At 51.8% G+C, this 16,189-nt stretch overlaps 8 protein-coding genes across 8 annotated transcripts; 4 read left to right on the top strand and 4 right to left on the bottom strand.

Annotated features, from left to right (window-relative positions):
* Positions 1 to 270: 270 nt before the first annotated feature.
* On the top strand, positions 271 to 1,401 carry NECHADRAFT_69440 (60S ribosomal protein L42). Its single transcript, XM_003051163.1, has 3 exons — positions 271 to 301; positions 661 to 938; positions 990 to 1,401. Exons 1-3 carry the CDS (start codon positions 299 to 301, stop codon positions 1,027 to 1,029), a joined length of 321 nt encoding a protein of 106 aa, XP_003051209.1. The 5' UTR covers positions 271 to 298; the 3' UTR covers positions 1,030 to 1,401.
* NECHADRAFT_69438 (uncharacterized protein) lies at positions 1,363 to 3,607 on the bottom strand (the record flags this gene model as incomplete). The annotated part of the gene is made up of 5 exons (XM_003050773.1): positions 2,872 to 3,607; positions 2,604 to 2,658; positions 2,313 to 2,447; positions 2,022 to 2,265; positions 1,363 to 1,970 (listed from the first exon to the last, which is right to left on the bottom strand). The coding sequence occupies exons 1-5, from the start codon at positions 3,600 to 3,602 to the stop codon at positions 1,363 to 1,365; spliced, it is 1,773 nt and encodes a 590-aa protein (XP_003050819.1). The 5' UTR covers positions 3,603 to 3,607.
* A 1,008-nt stretch (positions 3,608 to 4,615) lies between these two features.
* NECHADRAFT_93632 (uncharacterized protein) lies at positions 4,616 to 5,870 on the top strand (the record flags this gene model as incomplete). The annotated part of the gene is made up of 4 exons (XM_003051162.1): positions 4,616 to 4,667; positions 4,727 to 5,001; positions 5,052 to 5,429; positions 5,481 to 5,870. The coding sequence occupies 4 exons, from the start codon at positions 4,616 to 4,618 to the stop codon at positions 5,868 to 5,870; spliced, it is 1,095 nt and encodes a 364-aa protein (XP_003051208.1).
* Positions 5,871 to 6,256: 386 nt separating this feature from the next.
* Positions 6,257 to 8,090, top strand: NECHADRAFT_41158 (uncharacterized protein; the record flags this gene model as incomplete). Its single annotated transcript, XM_003051161.1, has 2 exons — positions 6,257 to 6,819; positions 6,872 to 8,090. 2 exons carry the CDS (start codon positions 6,257 to 6,259, stop codon positions 8,088 to 8,090), a joined length of 1,782 nt encoding a protein of 593 aa, XP_003051207.1.
* A 187-nt stretch (positions 8,091 to 8,277) lies between these two features.
* NECHADRAFT_93630 (uncharacterized protein) lies at positions 8,278 to 9,855 on the bottom strand (the record flags this gene model as incomplete). The annotated part of the gene is made up of 4 exons (XM_003050772.1): positions 8,278 to 8,641; positions 8,692 to 8,879; positions 8,930 to 9,720; positions 9,810 to 9,855. 4 exons carry the CDS (start codon positions 9,853 to 9,855, stop codon positions 8,278 to 8,280), a joined length of 1,389 nt encoding a protein of 462 aa, XP_003050818.1.
* Positions 9,856 to 11,008: 1,153 nt separating this feature from the next.
* On the bottom strand, positions 11,009 to 11,965 carry NECHADRAFT_93629 (uncharacterized protein; the record flags this gene model as incomplete). The annotated part of the gene is made up of 3 exons (XM_003050771.1): positions 11,009 to 11,068; positions 11,117 to 11,409; positions 11,464 to 11,965. The coding sequence occupies 3 exons, from the start codon at positions 11,963 to 11,965 to the stop codon at positions 11,009 to 11,011; spliced, it is 855 nt and encodes a 284-aa protein (XP_003050817.1).
* Positions 11,966 to 12,828: 863 nt separating this feature from the next.
* On the top strand, positions 12,829 to 13,962 carry NECHADRAFT_80452 (uncharacterized protein; the record flags this gene model as incomplete). The annotated part of the gene is made up of 2 exons (XM_003051160.1): positions 12,829 to 12,873; positions 12,928 to 13,962. The coding sequence occupies 2 exons, from the start codon at positions 12,829 to 12,831 to the stop codon at positions 13,960 to 13,962; spliced, it is 1,080 nt and encodes a 359-aa protein (XP_003051206.1).
* A 255-nt stretch (positions 13,963 to 14,217) lies between these two features.
* NECHADRAFT_93627 (uncharacterized protein) lies at positions 14,218 to 16,019 on the bottom strand (the record flags this gene model as incomplete). Its single annotated transcript, XM_003050770.1, has 2 exons — positions 14,218 to 15,692; positions 15,746 to 16,019. The coding sequence occupies 2 exons, from the start codon at positions 16,017 to 16,019 to the stop codon at positions 14,218 to 14,220; spliced, it is 1,749 nt and encodes a 582-aa protein (XP_003050816.1).
* Between the last annotated feature and the right edge of the window lie 170 nt (positions 16,020 to 16,189).

Genomic DNA, 16,189 nt, shown 5'->3' with positions numbered 1-16,189 from the left:
GGCCTTCAAGTCCACCAAGCAGTCTGAGGTGTCCTTTCGTGGGGGTGGGAGCTTCCCTTGGGTACGTACCTCCCCTAGCCTCACCTCGGTGAGGCGGTGATCATGGTAGCCCTAAATGTCAGGCGCGAAAGTGTGGCTGGTGCAAGCGAGCCACAGGCCCCGCCTGATGGGGCAAGGCGCGGACCCTAGTTGCCCACAAAGAAGAGAAATCCCCCAAAACCTCCCAATTTCGCCCAGTCTCTGGAACTTTGCATCACCAAACCACCCCCAAAGAACGGCACCGCACAACGTCGTCAAGATGGTACGTCGCAACAGTCAATCCAAAGCCCTCTTTCATCAGCAATAGCATACTGCAAGAGATGCGATGCTTTACTCTCGAGCTCTGCGCCCGTCGACCGCCCGCACCATGACAGTCAATCTGGGAGAAAGTGGGATGAATTTTTGTGGTTAAGCTGGAGGGAGATAATTCGCGACATCATCGACAGTCAGCACCGATTCCTCGACGACCAGCCGACTACTCCAATTCTCTGCGCCTCCTACGAAAGACTTCGATTGCTGTCAACTCCCAAGACTGTCTCGTGCGGCGGGCGATGGAACATTTCGAGATTTGACAAAATAAATGACCCTGATCAACCAGGTCGCTAACGCTGCATCGCACAGGTCAACGTTCCCAAGACCCGCAACACCTACTGCAAGGGCAAGGATTGCCGCAAGCACACCCAGCACAAGGTCACCCAGTACAAGGCCGGCAAGGCTTCGCTGTTCGCTCAGGGAAAGCGACGTTACGACCGCAAGCAGTCGGGTTATGGTGGTCAGACCAAGCCCGTCTTCCACAAGAAGGCCAAGACTACCAAGAAGGTCGTGTTGCGATTGGAGTGCGTCAAGTGCAAGACCAAGCTCCAGCTGGCGCTGAAGCGATGCAAGCACTTCGAGCTCGGGTATGTTTTCGAGTTTAGCCACGTACCTACGGAATGCTAACGAATCTGCAGTGGTGACAAGAAGACGAAGGGTGCGGCTCTGGTGTTCTAAGTGCTTTGTGTTTGGGGTCTCACGGTCACCATTTCTCATGCTTACCTGGCGGCATTTGGGCATCACGGACACTGGCGAAGGGAGGTACATGTCCTCGGCTGAGGAATGTTTCATAGGGAGTGAATCAAAAAAAATCTCTGTGACTGCACCAACAGACTTTCCGCCAATGTTTGGCACAATGTCGTGAGGTGCTCCAAGGCCGGCGTCCGGGGTTGAGTCATACCCAGGTAGCCAAAAGATGGACTCAAGGCGGGGTGAAGGGTCTGAGGGAAAAGTTGACAATTATCAAAACTCGGGCTTGCTGTCTGTCTATCTATCTAGTTGGCACTACATCTAGAAACCCTCTCCCAACATGATGGTTCTGCCACCTCCATACCACAATGTGCCGTTCCGCGCATCGAGTCCCTTCTCCTGGCCGACGATCCACTCACCCACAAACTCGGAGTCAGGGTTATCCCAAACTTCCTTCTCTAGCCACTGGTTAATCTCATCAATGACTTTGACCCAGCTGGCCCTCTTCTCAGGGGTGTCATGGTCTTGATGGTTGAGATACCGACCAAGCGTGATGTGTGCGCTGGGAACCTGATATCTAGATCCAACCTCAACACCACCAGCCTGTACCTGGTCGAATACATCACGACGGAGGTGATGGTAGGTGTAGTCATCTCCTTGCGTGATACCATCCGTAACTATAGGCTCCACAGGGGGCGGTGAGAGAGAGGCTTCGCCCGCCGCTGGGAGGAATGAGACGGCAAAGGCGGAAAGATCGTAAGAGATCATGGGCTTGACGAGGCGTGACCTATGCGAGTAGGGGTAGTTGACAATTGAGGGGATTGATGGTCGCAGCGTAGACACCAACGAGGCAATCTCATCGGGAGTCTTGGAGAAAGCAATCTCGAGCGCTGTCAAGTGCATCCTGTGAGTAGGCATAAGCCAAACATCTAAGTCAGATGTCAGTGAAAGCGATACAACTCATCTTGGGGGTTACTCACTTGGGGCAGCCTGCTTCAGCAACTCCTGCAACTTAGCCGCCAGGCGGACAACGTGATCAGGTGGCCTTGCCCAAAAGACGAGACAGTTCCTCGGGTCGCGGAAGCCCGGCTCAACAGTTTGATCTTCGAGCCTCAGGAGGTACTGGTCGATGATGAGCTCCTTGAAGGCGGAATCCAGGAACTTTTCGGCCTGCTGGGCGTTTCTCTTTGTCCGGTGGACTGAGTAGAGGGTCTGAATCTCGGCCTGGACCAGATTAGTTGGGAGGCTTCAGGGAAACTGTGAATACTTACGGGATTGTTGTTGCACGTCCTTATGAGGGCCGTGTAAGGGTTCTCTCCTGGCTGAAGCTGGATGCCAGAGAGATCCTCAAGCTTGTTGCGAGCATCGGTGAGTTCGAGTTGAGCCACCATTGTGAAGGAGTCACGCTGGAATGACTACTTTTCTTTGGCAGTTTTAAAAACACTCAGTGATTATGAAAGCTGTTTGGATGAAACTCCAAACTTAAATAGCTTCCAACATTTTTATGGGCATCGCTTGAAGTCGTCGTGATGGAGCCTCCAAGACCAGGAATGCCGGATGACTAATCCTTCTAACCAGCTGCATCTCAGTTCTCGTATTTGACAATTACAACGAAAACTATTCTCGTCTTTTCTTATCCAAGAAGAGTCAGGCCGGACGGGGTATTCTAGTCACTTCAAGCCTAGCTGAAACGTGGTTGTTTTCTTGGCTTTTTCTGTTAAAAGTTGAAATGCTTCATTTGGATGGCATCTCGTCTGTGTGAACTCAGCCACCACCAAGTTACGCAATTAATTGACCCTCAAATATCGCCTATATTTATTTTTAATTCACAATTTCCCAGAGCGACCTGTCCTGACAACCGGAACCCGCACCCTAATCTTTGGCTCCTCCGGCTCAAAGATGGAGAGCTGGCAGTCCTCCTCTGCAACTCCGCTTGCAAACTGCACAACCAAAAAGTCCAGCGTCGTCGCCTCCTTGCCCATTGCCACCATTGGGGCGTGCCATGTTCCGGCGCCGTAGGTGACGGCTTGTCTGTTGGTCGCTACAAAGGCGCGTAGGCGTCGTAGGTCGGGTAGACCTCTGCCGGGTAAACCGTCGCCAGTTGGTACAGGGAGGCCTTCATCCAACGGGCTTGGGGGAAGACTGGGTGCGACGATAACCAGATACATTGAAGAGGTAGACATGAGCGGGGAGAAGGTCTGCGACGTAAAAGGGTGTCTCTCCAGTACACTGACGGTGAACTCGCGTTGAGAAGGGTCGCCGGTCTCCTTGAGTTGACGCGCCTCGCAGACGAATTGGCTCATGATGAGCTCGCCATTGCCACTGGGCGCCTGGTCGTAGAGGTTCTTAGGCTTGCTAACATGGCTGTACTTGATGGCGGTTCCCTGGTTCGCCGAGACACCTTCATACGGAAGTTTGCCGCCCTGCGAGGCGTAGGCGGTGGGATGTAGGTCTGGTCGAGGGTTGGTGACGACGTCGCCAAAGGGCGCAAATGCCTCCTGCGTGAGGCGATCGGCCGTGACTTGAATGTCCAAGTCGCTAATGTTGATTGTCACGGACATGGTTGATATACAGAGTCGATGTGATGAAATGAGGAGTGACGTAGCTAAGTTTGGAGTTTGTGGTTGAAGCTCGGTTTCTTATCTCGCGGCACAGTGGAAAGTGGGTGTGACTCTGCACTATCGAGAGTCGCGGTGTAGCTATCACAACCGGCAACGCATTTAATAATGCGGCATACTAAGAGTATCAGATAGTTTTCAAGTATACTCTATCTCAAAGTATTTAAATATATTGTTTATCATCTTATTAATCGCATGACAATGCATGTTTGCTCGTAATCCTAACCAACTTTATTTGTGTTAACTATCAACCGAGAAAGCATCAGGCCAACCGTAAACTTCGTAATAGTGTTGGGATAAATAGGTAGGTACGTATTAAATCCATCCAATTTAAGTCCCACATTGCCAACAAAAACCCAGGACTCATGTATCCTACGATTCACGATTTTCTCAATTGAACACATTGAGTCCTGGTTAGGAAGCTTACCCTAGACCTGAACGTGACAATCTGAGTGCATTGAGATAGTTGACTCTTGTCCATACATACACCTTGAATGTCTCTTTTCTGTCCAGTTGATACTCCTAAAGCTCAATAAAAGCTTCCAAATATTATTTGACCATTCCAAGTAGCCTGCATATGCAAGTCTAGCTTTCGGACTGACATTTCCGAAACATGAAGCCAATGACAACTGCACCTCAAACTCCACGATGTAAGTGGAGCCTGTCACTCTTCGGAATTCAACCCCGGCCGTCATGTCGGCTGTGTATCGTTGCGGGGGGGTTCAAATTCATGCTTCATGAATGGTTGAGATAGGCATTGATTTCGGGAAACTCGAGAAAAAACATGTGGACGGAGAGAAGCGCGAATGCGTAAAGAGGGAGATTTGTTCATATTGTGCCTTGGTGGTCATGTATAAAGAAGAAGCCTTAGGTCGTAGAAACCATGGATCAAATACCACAAGCAATTAGTTTCTGTGAGAAACGAATCATATCAAAGAGCAGATCCCACCGGCAAAATGTCTATCCCCGCAAACCTCCAAGTAGCCATAGCTGGTGTCGGCCGCATGGGTAAGCTCCTCCACCAAGCACACAACACTCGACGACACCCTCTCACCACTAGCATCTAGGACTACGCCATGCAGAGCATTTTCATAGGCTGGTCGCAGACGCGGATCTCATCGCTGTTAGTTCGCCTGTGCAGGCTGAGCTCGATGCTGCCAAGGCTTTGGTCCCCCAAGTGAGGACCTATCTCTCATACGATGAGATGCTCAATGCCGAATCTACGCTTCAGGCGGTTGTCATTGCGAGTGCTGTATCTGTTCATGCAGAGCAGGCTATCAAGGCTATGGAGAAGGGCCTCCATGTGCTTTGTGAGAAACCTCTCAGCCCAAGCCCAGAGATTGTATGTCCACCAAAATCATAAATCTCAGTCATTGGCTAACCACAACACAGTCTCAGCAAGTATTGGATGCGTACAAAAAGTCTCTCAAGAAGCACCCCAAGCAAAAAGTCATGTGCGGCTTTTCAAGGAGATTCGATGCCTCTTACCGAGACGCTCACCAAAAGGTGATGAGCGGAGATCTGGGCCGTCTGGCCGTGTTTCGATCGCAGACGTGCGATCTGCTAAACCCTGAATTCTTTGCTAGCTACCTCAAGCATGCTGCTGGCATTTTTATCGACACGTCTATCCACGATGTTGATCTGGCTCTTTGGTTCTTGGGACATGACAGTGTAGTGAAGACCATCAGCTCAGCTGGTGTCACTGCTGTTCAGCAGGACATGCTTGACCATACCGACCGAGACAATGCATTGGCTATCATTGAGTTCTATGTAAGAACATCCGATATACTCATATTGATTTCAATTGACCTCGAACTGCAGGATGGAAAAATTGCCCAGATCTACGCTTCACGCATGATGGCAGCTGGACAAGAAGACACAACCGAACTCATCTGCACAAAGGGTAAGGCTACGGTAAACGCCCAGCCGCAGACAAACCTGGTCAACGTCCACGATGCGAATGGCATCAGAAGACAAGTCCCTGGCGACTACTACGGTCGTTTTAGGGAGGCCTTTATAACTGAGGCACAAGAGTTTACCGACTGCTGCCTCCACGACAAGGAGCTCCCCGTGAAACTCGAGGGAGCCGTCAAGGCCGTGACTATCTGCTGTCTGTTGCAGGAGAGTCTGATCAGTGGAAAGAAGATTGAGTTTGACGAATCTGGTCGACGATTAACACCTGCAACCGACGTCAAGGGTAGCAAGCTGTAATTACGATTATCATGTTGATGCAACACTAGAATATACAAAGAGGGAAACAAGTTTCAAACGTTCCCGTCAGTTCCGTGTCAAATGCCGAAATGCCGTGCGGAGCTCCGCTATCGCTCCGGCCCCGCGAATCGGGCGGCCTCATCCACAGCGGAAGCAGGGAGCCGGGAGGAGTCCTTTCCCTGCTCCGTCGGTCGGACAAGGCGTGGGGCAAAGATTGCTTATCTCATTGGACTCTGGTTGGGCGTTGTCGCAATTGCTCATCAAGCGAGAGCAACGGTGAATGTTGAGATTTCGAATATTGCCTCAGACACGTTCGTTTTTGTTCATTCTCTAACTTTGTTGATTGTGAAGAGATCTTTAAACTGAAACTGGATCTATCCGTATAAATGCATGGTAAACCCGACAGTGACAATGAATCCGAAGTCTCGGAGCATCATGACCCGAGCTCTCAACACCACGAGACAACTCAAGACTCGACTCGTCCTCTCAACCAAGTAACAGAACCCGATGGCCTCCTTCCCCCGAGCCCAGGCTCAACACCAGAGCCAAAGGGTAACGAGCCCGTCGCTTGGTCCGACCTCCCTCAGAAACATCAGCTCTTCATCATCACCCTCGCCCGCATGAGCGAACCCCTCGTTCAGTCTTCTCTTCAGGCCTACATGTTTTACCAGCTCAAGTGGTTCGACCCAGACGCACCGGATTCGACCATCTCGGCGCAGGCTGGTGTTCTTCATGCTAGCTTCACCGCTGCTCAGTTCCTCACGGCCATGCTCTGGGGCCGTGTTGCGGACTCGCGTCGAGCAGGACGCAAGACGGTTCTACTCGTAGGTCTCTGCGGTACCAGTCTATCTTGTCTGGGCTTTGGATTTGCTACGTCGTTCTGGCAAGCCCTCTTGTTTCGGACTATTGGGGGTGCCACCAACGGTAACGTTGGAGTTATGAGGACTATGTAAGCCATGGTTGTTAGACTACTCGAGGAAGCACTTGTTAACCATCAACAGGATCAGCGAGATCATCAGAGAGAAAAAGTACCAGTCAAGGGCCTTTCTCCTACTTCCCATGACCTTCAACTGCGGCGTAATCCTGGGTCCTATCATGGGCGGTCTCCTATCTGACCCAGCGGGCAGCTACCCTGGTCTCTTTGGCAAGGTCGACTTCTTCCTAAAGTATCCATACGCAACGCCAAACATCATTAGCTCAATATTCCTCGCCATTGCTGCGCTGACAGTCTGGCTCGGTCTTGAGGAGACGCTCGACGCTCTCCGGGATGGCCCGCAAGATCTTGGTTCGCGTCTTGGGCATAGATTCGCTTCGCTGATACGGAAACGGTTCTCATCAGGTGGCCCACATTCAGGCTACACTGCTATTCCAGCTGAAGACGTTGAATTGGCACCAGAGGGTGAAGCCACGACGAAGCGTCCGGCAAGACGATATACTCAGCGCCTCCCCTTCAAGCGAATGTTCACACGCAACGTCACCATGACCTTTGTCGCGAGCTTCTTGCTTGGAGTGCACATTGGCACATTCAACTCTCTCTGGTTCGTCTTCCTGTCAACCCCGGTTTGGAATCCAGATACCTCGGAGCACCCGCGCCATCTCCCATTTCTCTTCACTGGTGGATTAGGTCTCCCTCCTCGGTCTGTGGGACTCGCAATGGCGACCCTGGGCTTCATCGGCATAAACCTGCAGTTATTCCTCTACCCCCGCATCTCGGCACGTCTGGGGACGACCAAGGCCTGGCGATTCTCCTTGTTCTGCTTCCCTATTGCCTACTTTCTCGTCCCGTACCTCTCAGTCGTCCCCAGCAGCGACTCTTCCCCTCCCCCAGGACCCAAGGGAGGAATTGCCATCTGGCTGGCTATCTGTGGCGTCCTCTCGATTCAAGTCCTGGGCCGAACTTTTGCGATTCCAAGCCAGACTATCCTCGTCAACAACTGCTCGCCCCATCCAAGTGTCCTCGGTACTATCCATGGGTTAGGCCAGAGCGTGGGAAGCGCAGCAAGGACAATCGGTCCAATGATTGGCGGTGTAATCTACGGCTTCGGCCTTAACAAAGGCATGGTCGGCCTGGTATGGTGGATTCTCAGCTGTGTTGGTATCTGTGGCATCTTGGCCAGCTTGTTCGTCAAGGAAGGGGATGGACACGAGATATGGCTCCCAGGTGACGAAGATGAGACGATATCAGACACGGATAGAGGTCACGTCACAGCGCGAGACTAAAGTGAGTCATATGCTTCTCATGTTTCATGTTATGGAATGTCATCCGCTCAAACGGTTGACTCTGGGCGTTTCAAGCCATCTCGTCGTCACATACCTGGTGACGATTTTTGCCATGCCCACTCATGATATTTCAGACCAGTACCATTAAACGCCAAGCATGTAAACCCCCAGACATTAAAAAAATCGCTCAAGTAAATTCCCTCGGCCGTTGCTCGCGACCAATGTTCAGATCCGACTCGTCATCCTTTGCCTCTGACCTCCACGGCGACGGCGTAGCAGGCGACAAAGGAGCAAGCCCAATTGGCTGGTTCGAAGGGGGCTCATAGCCGGGAGGAGGCTCCGAAGGGTAGCCCATGTGTTGGGGAGGCTGTTGTCTCCAGGGCTCGGCGCTGTAGCCGTGGGGACCTGCAAGCCCAGGACCTCGGGGACCTCGGCGTCGCTTTTCGATAAATCGGCGGCCGTAGATGAGAATGAGGCTGGTGAGGCAGATAAAGATGATGAGGATAGCCAGGAGCATGCCCCATTTCCGGTTAAGAGCCAAGGTGAAGCCCCTAGACAGGTTAGTGATGCGAGGACGAGGGATAGTGGGCCAAAGACTTACATGAAGGCATTGAGGGTGCCCAGGAAGAGAATGATACGACCAACCCAGAGATGAACCCTGCCGTATTTTGTAGGTGCCTTGGTCTTCTTAAACTGAGTGTGGTGCATGACTCCCAGGCCAAATTGTCCCAGGAGTAAGCCAGTAACCATGAACCCAATGACTTGGTGAGGATCGTTGAAGCTGCGTGACTGGAACGGTTGTTAATTACTGCTTCCGTACAATAAACATAGTCACATACTCGTTGATAGTAGAAACTGTTGGCGACTCCAATTCCAAAGCCAGCAAGCACGCCAACTGTGGCAATGACCTGGTTCAGAGCATGCCACTTGACGCCGCCTCCCGATCTGAGCAAGACCACACCAACAGGCATGAGGAGGACAATGGATAGGACCATAAAGACGCCGTGGACCGGCGACATCCAGTTCGGCTTCGGCTTGAACCCGTCCTCGGATAGGAGCTTGGAGCCGACGTTGGTGGTGGAGTCGTTGATGGACGGCAGCTCAGACTTGCCGTGCGTCCTCCCCACGTCAATCTGAAATACGCCATAGCCCTTGTGGTACTTGAGCGGCGCATCCTGCTCTTTGCTGTGGTAGTCCTCCTTGGGCCCGTAGGCGTAGATGGCCTTGTTGGTGTTGTATACATCCAGCACTCCTCTGCCCGAGTCCTCGCCTGGCCAGCTGCGGCAGCGCTCCATACACCGAACTGTCATGTACATATAGTCGCCCTTGATACCCGACTTGGATTCGAGGATATCGTACTTCATGTCTTCATAGTACTTGGGCTCGTAATGTCCGTAGGCGGTACGGGGCGAAAAGGTGACGCTCGAGCCGTCGGGGTGTTTGTAGATGATAAGGTAGAGAGCTCCCGGCATGTCCGGGCTTCCAAGGCCTACGGCGCCCCATGACAGGTCTTTCTTGACGCGAAGACTCCAGTAGACTTCGGTGTCGACGTTCTCGCCAATGTCGATGGCAAAGGCGACATTGCCGTCTGGAGAGACAAAGGTGGATTGGCCGCCCTCATCCTTGTCGTCTTTGGCGATGGAGAATGGTAAGACTGAGAGGTGAGTGGTGGTTAGTAAGAGCCCATGTAAATAATTGTTTGGGAGTAGTGCTGATTACCTGCTGTCGCAGCCAGGGCGGCACGCCATAGGTTGCGAAGCAACATGATGTTATCGCGAGATGGAGCTGATCAAAGCGAAAGCAGTGCAACAGCTTCCAGCACGCGGGGGAAAAAGGTGGAGGGAGGGAGGATAAACAAGAGATGGGAGAAAAAAAGAGGGCAAAAATGCAAGAAAGAAGAAAAGAAACGAATTGATGCCAGGCTATCTGTCACGGCCCCGTAAACACGAAGATCAGGGAGACCAAGCGTGGAAAAGGAGGCGCGCCACTAATTAACGGAACGACTGCATACGGCAGATGATGTGTGTGTGATCTCTTTGTGCGTGTGTGTGAGTGAAAGTACCGTGATGTGTAATTTCACGAACCGACCGGGGGAGGAAACATCCAATTGACACGCTCTTCCATGTGACGATGCATTTGTGTCCAAATCGTCTTGTCTCAGAACATCAAGAGGGAGCTTCATTCCAACAGAAAGGGGCTTTTGCTTCCCTTGCGTTACCTCTGCCATTCCACGTCTTTGTCAAGTCATCCAAACATAGATTCCCGATGACGAATCCATTACCTTCCCTCCCTCGTATTCTTGAACCCAAAAAAAGTACCAACCTCATGTCATTATCCCTCCCGAGTTTATTGACAAGAAGCCTTGAACCCTGGTCCAAATCGAGCATCAAGGTTGGTTCGCGGGGAGCATGGAAAGCACAAGCTTCCCCCTGTGGAGAATGGGTTAGTGCAGCTAGTCAGGGCACCTTCCTCCCCTGGTCCATCCGGTTAAGGTTGCCGCTCTGACCAATGAGACCCGTTCTTTTACCACTCGATAACGTTTGTTGTTCATCACCACCACCACCCACCACCCACCACCACAACACCATGGCAACAACATCTTGTTGCACAACGTCAACATGAGTAAAAAGAAATAATCATCAACAACCCCCCAAAAGAGGAAAAAAGAATGCGTAATCTGGGAATCGAACCCAGGGCTCCCCGACGTTGCTCGAATGGCAACGGAGAATTTTACCACTAAACCAATTACGCGTCAAGTGCTGAAGAGCTGCTTCAGCTCCACTTGTTGGAGACGGAGGTCCAGAATTGCCCTCTTCACCAGCGGACCAAGACAGAAGAACCTGGGCGTAGACAACTCGTATAATAGCTGCTTTGATTCTGCGTAATAATCGATAAATAGTTAGAGTAGATTCATTATATTATAGCCCGTTCAAAGACACTTGCACATCCATCGCGTCTCCAACATTCACCCAGTCCAACTACAACACCTGTCAGCTAGCTCCTCACAGCTACCTTGGTCAACTTACAAGAACAACATTCGGCCGTCTTCCCCAATTTCCTTCGCAGAGATCTATCTGCTTCTGGATTGACTCGGCCGAGTTTGTCTTTGCTGCGTCAATCTGATTGGGTACCACAATGCCCAGAATGTTGTGGTTGAGCATGTGGTTCATGATGCCCATGAGCTTGACCGGGTCACCATTATCTGGCCGGTCGACGTCGCAGCTTGGGAATGAATCATCGGTCACACCGTATGAAGTTTCCCAGAAGTAGTCGAATTCGCTGATGATGTAGTCGACCTTGTTCTGGTCCATGTGGTAGTCTTAACGTAAGTTAGCATAGTGAATAACAGGTTGGCTGCCAGTGAGGAGAGTACCCATAAACACAATGAGACGAGTTCCATCGTTAAGTAGTGTCTGGAGCATTGGCCACTCATCCAGGGCCAACTTCTTCTTCGGGTGGAAAACAAGGTCCTTAAGACCAGTGCTTTCAAAGGCCTCGTCAAACTTCTCAACCGACAGTCCATCAATGTTGGTCAAGAGCAAGGTTACAACTTCATCCTTATTCTTGCCCATCCAGTCAGAAATATCTTGTAAGTAATCTTCCAAAGGTCCCTCGTCGAGTTCCCAGCAGTGAGTGTGGCACATCTGGATCTCACCATCCTTGTCCTGTGTTTGTGCTTGCAGAAACCGCACTCCCATGTCGAGTTGCTCCGTCACTGACTTGTACTGATTGTGGACTGGTGTTTCTCCCACAAAGGCGCTGTTGTGGGTGCCTATAAAGGTAATGTCGGAATATTTGCGGTCACATAGCTTGTCATGGCCGTTGCAAGCTGCCAATGCTGCAGCAACAAGGGGCAATATCCGTACGAGGAACATGATGAAGAGTATTTGTAGAGAGTGAGTCGAGTAGAAAACCTCACACGGGAACGAGTAGGGCATTTATCACTGATATAACATGGCATCCATCTCAATGCTGCTCGCCACTGCACATAGCCCCCAAGGAGGTTACCGAGGAGGATGTTTCAGAGCGCTTGTACAGTGAATCACATGCATACATATCACGTCAAACGTCAGAAAATGGTCAGTGATCCTCTGATCTGGTAACCTATTTTCAGGTGTTTCTTATGCGCTGATCCTAACAGTGCCAGTGGGTTGCAACGCTGGCATGGGTGGTGTGGCTGACGCTGAGTTTGAGGCATGGAGCACCTATTAGAGGCTGGAGGAATTAAAACATTGAACGTTAATAACCGCTCTATCGGTAGGGTAGCGTTGACAGAAGGAATGTCTTTGATAGATGATTTGTCCATTGTTCTGGTTTCGCAAGGTGAAGCTGAAACCGACCAGGAGTTTAAACTGATGATCTAGCATGATCGATCAACGATTGGGCGCAGACAAACGTGGCGGTGCATTAGATGGTTTGACATGAGTGACTTTGATGCTGACCAATATCGGCTCTTTGTTCTCTAGAATATTGTTGTCAAGCGGTGGAAGTTGAAGGAATGAAATCAAGCAATAGTCCAGGCTGTAGCGTTGGACCCACTCTGACGCATTCTCATCAACTAAACACCAACGAATGTCTCTCTGAGACACGGCAACCTGGCCACATCCAAGATCAACCAACTTGCGCCTGGTTGATCTTTTGCCATTCATTTTCTTGGAACTTGCCTTTCTCGTCTGCTGGATGAGTTTACCTTCTCTTTAGACCACAAAACGCATCGCTTGATGCTTCATCGCCCAGCATGTCGAGCTACCTTTCCATGTTAGGCTGGGCCTTTCTTCCTGGCGTATGCAGCCTCCGTCCATCATGACACCCTCTCCGACGGCTAACTTTCTTGCAGCTCGCTACCTCATGGGTACAGACCATTTACTATGGCATCACCATCCGCGCCGGCGACCCTAAGCCCACCCCAGGCTCGGCACGATTCAACTCGCACCGCCGAACCATCCACATCCTCGTCGTAGCCATCTACCTGGCCTACACCATCTTCGAGGCCGACTACGATCAACGTCGAATGTCCTCCTACTATGCCGACCTTGGCGTGCCCCTCAACGCGACCGACCGCGATATCAAGTCCCGCTTCCGACGCCTTGCTGCCATGCATCACCCAGACAAGGCTGGCCGCGATGCCACAGATTCGGCCGCCTTCTTCATGCACCTCAAGCTCGCGAGCGACACACTACACGACGCCGTGAAGAGGTTTGCGTATGAGCGCTTCGGACCCGAAATCGCGCGCTGGCAAAAGTGCGTCACGATTAGAGACTACGTCACCCGCGGAATCGTCTCGGGCATCCTGCCTCACTACGCTGTCGCTGCTGCGTCAATCTACGTTCTCGGCCTGTTTGGGTACATGGAGTTTGGCAAATACTACCGCTGGCTCATCCTCATCACTCTTTGCACTTTCGAGCTTCACACCGTCATGCGACCCGACTTTCCTCATTTTGTTAATGCTGTCAACGCTGTCATAGCTCGTGTCAGCTCTCTCCCACCATATCTCCCATTTCAGGTCATTTCGTTGGCCCGGCGGCTTACTATTACCATATACATTGCTCTCAACCAGATCGGTCCCCTTCTCGTGGCTCAAGTCAGTGGCCAACAAAAGGCAGACGACAAGGACGAGAAGGCTCTGCAAGAAAGCCTCAACCGTCTTGAGATGTTGACAAAGCAGCTCGACGGTGATGCTGTGCGGTTATTGGACATGGAGATGGCACCTTACAAGGGAGATGCTGAGGCCGCGTCCAACCTTCAGGGCAAGATGAGGGAGTGGCTTGTGCAGAATACTATCAGAGCAGACCCTATGGTGAGGGATGCCATGGGCACGTCACTTAGGAGGAGGAGAGTTGATGCACCTGTGGGCGCCAAGGGAACACGATAGATAGACCAATCCTGAGCCTAATAAACATTTTGAATAGACGATGGCTCCAAATACCTATGTGAACGCCTGATGTTGAAAAGAACAACGCCAACCAACCCTTACAAATAAGACATAAATGCATGCCGTACCCAAGACCACTCTTTGACTCCAAGTCATTAGTATGCGTGTGTTGAGTTTAACCGGGACCCCTGGCCAACCGACGCATGGTCAGGGGCTCTACAAGTGTCTATTAATATGTTTCCAATATTTAGGACTTTATAGGCACTGAGCACCTCTTGTCTCGATAGGAATCAAGCAAATGGCAACAAATGCTGATAGAATGAGGATAGCGGACATGATGATGGGCGTAGTAGCACCATCACCGGGAACTGTAGCCGCAAGGACGGGTGCCATGAGGCCAGTGACGCGGTTGAGGAAGCTGGCCACGCCGGTACCAGCTCCACGGACAGGGGCAGGGAAGATCTCGGGCGTGAAGGCGTAGAGGACGCCGTACATGATGTTCTGAGCAAACGCTTCAACACACGACATGAGCAGCTGAGCAGTCGAGGTCGTGCCGTAAAAGACAAAGAGGAAGAGGAAGATGGCGGAAAGGAGAGTAGAGCTGGCAAGAGTTCCTCGACGGCCGAAGAAGGGTGATGGGTGGTCGACGAGAAAGGCGGCCAGCAGAGAGCCGGGGACACCCATGATGGAGGCTATAGCATAGTTGCGATATGTCTCTGATGAGATGGTGTCCGTCTCGGACTGCAAGTCCTTGTTCGAGTCGGCGTGTGTACGGGCAAAGTACTGAGGAAGAAAGGCGTTGAAGAGAGGATATCCCATGCCAATACTGGCCCAGGAGAACCAGATGAGCGCCGTAGCGAGTCCGAGAGTCTTGTTTTTGAATAGGGGGCGCAGGCGCTCCCCGGAAATAGATCGAAGCTTCTCTTTGAGAGCATCCGCCGCAGACTGCTTTGGCCTTCGCTGCTCCGTCACACGAGGAATGCCCTCGTCATCATCCTCAAGAGCAACTTGATCAAGCAGGTCCGAAGTAAGCCACGTCTTTGTGCCGTTGCGGTAGGCTAGTCCGTGGATGACGGCGACGGCCTCGTGCTGTCGACCCTTGTTGAGGAGAAACTTGGGCGATTCGAACAGATGGAAGATGAAGAAGCGGACGACAAACATGGCAAAGGTGATGACGCCAATGGTGACCAAAAAGTATCTCCAACCTTGCTCAACGGGCCAGTTGGCGACAAAGTACCACGCAACGAGCGAAGAGGCAAGCTGACCGATGGGCCACCACACGGACAAGAGTGTCAGGAGAGCGCTGGAAGCATCGGGGAGGAACTCGAGGAACAGGGCACCGTCGACGGGGAGGTTGCCGCCGACACCGAAACCGAGAGCGGCGTAGAAGAAACAGACACCGCCCCAACTCTGGGCGTAGGCAGCCATGATACCAAAGATGCTGGTGATCAGAAGGGTCATGTTGAAGGCGATGCGACGGCCCAGAAAGTCGGAGCCGATACCCCAGAAGAAGCTGCCGATGGAGAGACCGACGAATAGGGCGCTGGTTGTGTATCGTACCGTCTTTTCGTCGACGCCAAACTCGGCTGATAGAGATGGGAGAGTGAGGGAGACTCCCTGCATCCAGAGGTTATCGGCGAACCATCCACAGCCGCAGAGTACAAACAGCTGCCAATTATAACTGCCCATGCCGATATCTCCAACCGCCTTGTTCATGAGTTTTGACTTGACTATGCCAATGTTAGCTTCCAATGTCTTGAGTTGTCCATGCTCATCCACTTACTCTCATATGTCGTCCATCGTCCTTGTCGCCCTTCCCTCATCTCCTTTCGTAGACCCTCAATGGTGTACTCGCCGGGGTCACCCCCAAGCATTCCCTCACGCTCTTCCTTGGCCTCCAGGTCATCGAGTTCGCCCTCAACCTTTCCATTCTCGGTAGACTTTTTCGACTTTGCCGCTTGGCTGAAGAGATGGGCCTCATCCAACGGCACCAAGACGCCGATGTAATCATCCACCGATTCGACATACCCCGAGCCCAAGCGCCACGAGATTCTCATTTCTGCGATTGGTTATGTACGACGCCGCCTGGACAGATAAATAATGAAAAGAGTAGTGGAAGGAAAAAAGAGGGCAGAGAGGTCGTGCAAAGTGATGCGCACGTGACTCCCTGCCTTTCAAATCCGGTATGAAACGAAGGATCGTGTGAGTGCGTCAGTGCCTGCGTCAC

Source organism: Fusarium vanettenii, assembly GCF_000151355.1.
Source record: "Fusarium vanettenii 77-13-4 chromosome 5 genomic scaffold NECHAsca_5_chr5_3_0, whole genome shotgun sequence".
Taxonomy (NCBI): Eukaryota; Fungi; Ascomycota; class Sordariomycetes; order Hypocreales; family Nectriaceae; genus Fusarium; species Fusarium vanettenii.
The sequence above is the reverse complement of the archived record's forward strand: the minus strand, read 5'-3'. Positions and strand labels throughout refer to the sequence as shown.

Coding starts and splice junctions, on each gene's coding strand:
- NECHADRAFT_69440 (XM_003051163.1), top strand. Junction 939..989: donor TGCAAGCACTTCGAGCTCGG/GTATGTTTTCGA, acceptor ACGAATCTGCAG/TGGTGACAAGAAGACGAAGG.